This window comes from Trypanosoma theileri (genome assembly GCF_002087225.1).
Source record: "Trypanosoma theileri isolate Edinburgh chromosome Unknown TM35_Tth_56_V1, whole genome shotgun sequence".
In the NCBI taxonomy this organism is placed as follows: domain Eukaryota; phylum Euglenozoa; class Kinetoplastea; order Trypanosomatida; family Trypanosomatidae; genus Trypanosoma; species Trypanosoma theileri.
In genome coordinates this window covers 17097-19787 of record NW_021639898.1, presented here as the reverse complement: position 1 = coordinate 19787, position 2691 = coordinate 17097, and the positions used below count along the sequence as shown (strand labels likewise).

Genomic DNA, 2691 nt, shown 5'->3' with positions numbered 1-2691 from the left:
CTTTTCTTTATTTATGTTTTTGGTGTCTCTTTCTGTTTTTGTTTTGTTTAGATCACCAAATTGTGATAGTAACACCAACGGGGAAAAGTAATGATGTCAATACGCCGCGTCCTTTGTGTTCTGACTGTTGCACTGTATTGTGTGTGCAGTTATGTGGTAGCTGCTGAGCCTTCACCTACGGATCTTGGGCCTAAGGGTGAAGGTGGTCCTGACAATCTGCATTCTGCAGCTTCGTCTTGTCCCTCTGGTTCGTCTGCTGTGGAAGATGGTAGTTCTCATTGTGAAGACAGTGGTAAAGGCAACAGTCTTGGTCACTCTGCTGGCCTAAAGGGTCCAATACAGCAAAGTGCAAGCGTGAACACAATAAAGGGAGACCATCCAGAAGCAGGAAGTGTTGGTAGCGACACGAAACATGAATCCGCCGAGAAAAGACAGGAAACGGAAGAAGTCCACAAAGAAGCGACTCTGAAAGGTGACAGAGAAGCAAGTGTTGATCCTGCAAATCCTGGCTCTTCTGTTGCTGAAGTGCGTGGACCTGTTGGTGTTGCAGCTCCTTCTACATCAGGTGGGTCTGGACCAGCTTCTGATGTTGATTCACAGAGAGGAAGAGAAGACTTGGGCTCTAAGGCACAGCAAGGGGATAGCTCTCTGGTAGCTGAACACGAGAAAGGTGGTCACAGTGATGCTAAAGAAGAAAAAGATAACCTGGAAACGCAGCCACAAGGAGAGAACGGTGAGAGTACAGGGAGAAATACAACATCTTCTACCAATGAAGAGAGCACTACAGGGACTGAAGAAAACAACGAGAATCAACAAGCAGAAGAAGGCAATGGTGTTCAGTCTACTTCACCAACTTCACCTGCACCTACAGAAGGTGATGCAACGAGGGACAATGTCAATACACCCAATAATGATGAGGAATCAACCACCACCACTACTACTACAACAACAACACTTCCCCCTGAACTCACAAACAACAAGAAGGGTGATGCAGACAGCAGCAGCAGTATCAGCAGTTCTGTGTGGGTGCGTGTGCCACTACTGATTGTGGTTACACTGGCCTGTATTCTTGTGTGCTGATTGTGTGGTGGTGTGATGGTGGTGACTCAGGTCATCCTTTGTTTTCTTTTTCTTTTTTGCATGCATACATCCACACTACAGTCTAACTAATCTTCCACCTGTTGGGATTTCTTTTTCATTTCTTAATGTTAATGTGTGTTTTGTGTGTTTTTGCTCTCTCTATGTTTATCCTATAATAATTATTATTGCTACTCCATTGTGTGTGTGTGTGTGTGTTCTTGGAGACTCTCTGTGTGTGCCTGGGCTTGCAGTGTGATAATGATGAACTGCTTTTTGCAGTGAAAGAAAAAGAAATAATAATAACAGATGAATTTATATTTATAATTGCTTATATACACATATAGACTTACACCCATAGTTGGTGTATATTTCTGTGTTTACTGGGTAAGTTGGGCTAATGGTTAATATCTGTTTGTTTGCTTATGGTTTGTTGATTTGCTTTATGCAGAAAAAAAGAGTAACTGATACATATTTATTCATAATTGCTTATGCACAAATGCACAGTACGGGCTCTGTGTTATTTTTATGCAACTTGTGGCTGTGCTCGTAATTTGTTGATAATTTTTTTTGCGTGGGCTTTTCTGTGTGAGGTGTCTCTTTATTCTTCTTTTTTTTGTTTATGTTGGTGTTCTTCTTTTGAGTGATCGTTGCTTGTTTGTTGCTTTCTTTCCCGTGTGCGTGTTTCTAATTTATTTTACTTTTGTTATATTTTATTGTTTTGTTCTTAAACAGTTCATATACCTAAGAAACCAAGAGGGATTAAAGTTTTTCGTGATGAGGGTGCTGCAACGTGCGTTGTGTTTTTTTGCTTTCCTGCTGAGTGTTGCCTCTCTCTGCGTGTCCACCAGTGGGGCTGCTGCACCTCCTGAAGCTGAGTCGGATACTCGTTGCCCTTCTGATTCTGGGCTTGAATGTCCTCCTGGTGGTCCTGCACCTGGTGTTCATCCCCCTGCACCTGGCGTTCATCCACCACCACCATCTATTCCTGATTCTGCTGGTCCTTGTCCTGAAGGTTCTGAATCTTCTGATCCTAATGCTTGTCGTCGTGGTGGAGGTGGCGGTGGCCCACATCCTACTACTGGTGGTCCTTCTCCTGGTCAAGGTGCTCCTGGTGCTGCTTGTCCTGAAGCTGGAGCCGGTGATTCCAATGGCGGTACTTGTAATCCTTCTTCGTCTTCTTCTGTTGGTGTTGGTGTTGCTGGTCCTGGCACTCATCCGCAACCTGCCGCAAGAGACTCTGCATCACTTACACATGAAGACGCTCCTCAAGGTGCACAAAGATCCCAAGATTCTATCAGTGAACGCGATCCTGCAGAAACTGCTGCCGAACCTCCTGCAGGCGCTTCTGGCGAAGCTGCTCCTTCTGGTCCAGCTGCTGGTCCTTCCATTACATCTTCCTCACCAGGTGATGGGAGCAGTAGTGAATCTTCAAGTGTTGGTCAAACTGAAAGCGCAACAACATCAACTTCTACTTCTCCCACTAATTCGTCCACAGAGAGTACCGGTGATTCTGATGGTGGAACGACTGAAAACGGCATTACACCTGCAGGGAGTGAGTCAGTAAATACCCCAAGTGATGCTGATAGCACAGATACAACCACCACCACCACC

The 2691-nt window shown here is 44.9% G+C and overlaps 2 protein-coding genes across 2 annotated transcripts; both read left to right on the top strand.

Moving 5' to 3' along the window:
• Positions 1–90: 90 nt before the first annotated feature.
• Positions 91–1080, top strand: TM35_000561070 (uncharacterized protein; the record flags this gene model as incomplete). The annotated part of the gene is made up of 1 exon (XM_029030817.1): positions 91–1080. One exon carries the CDS (start codon positions 91–93, stop codon positions 1078–1080), a length of 990 nt encoding a protein of 329 aa, XP_028877875.1.
• Positions 1081–1854: 774 nt separating this feature from the next.
• On the top strand, positions 1855–2691 carry TM35_000561060 (uncharacterized protein; the record flags this gene model as incomplete). The annotated part of the gene is made up of 1 exon (XM_029030816.1): positions 1855–2691. A coding segment is annotated over one exon (837 nt), but the record flags the coding sequence as incomplete, so codon positions are not given.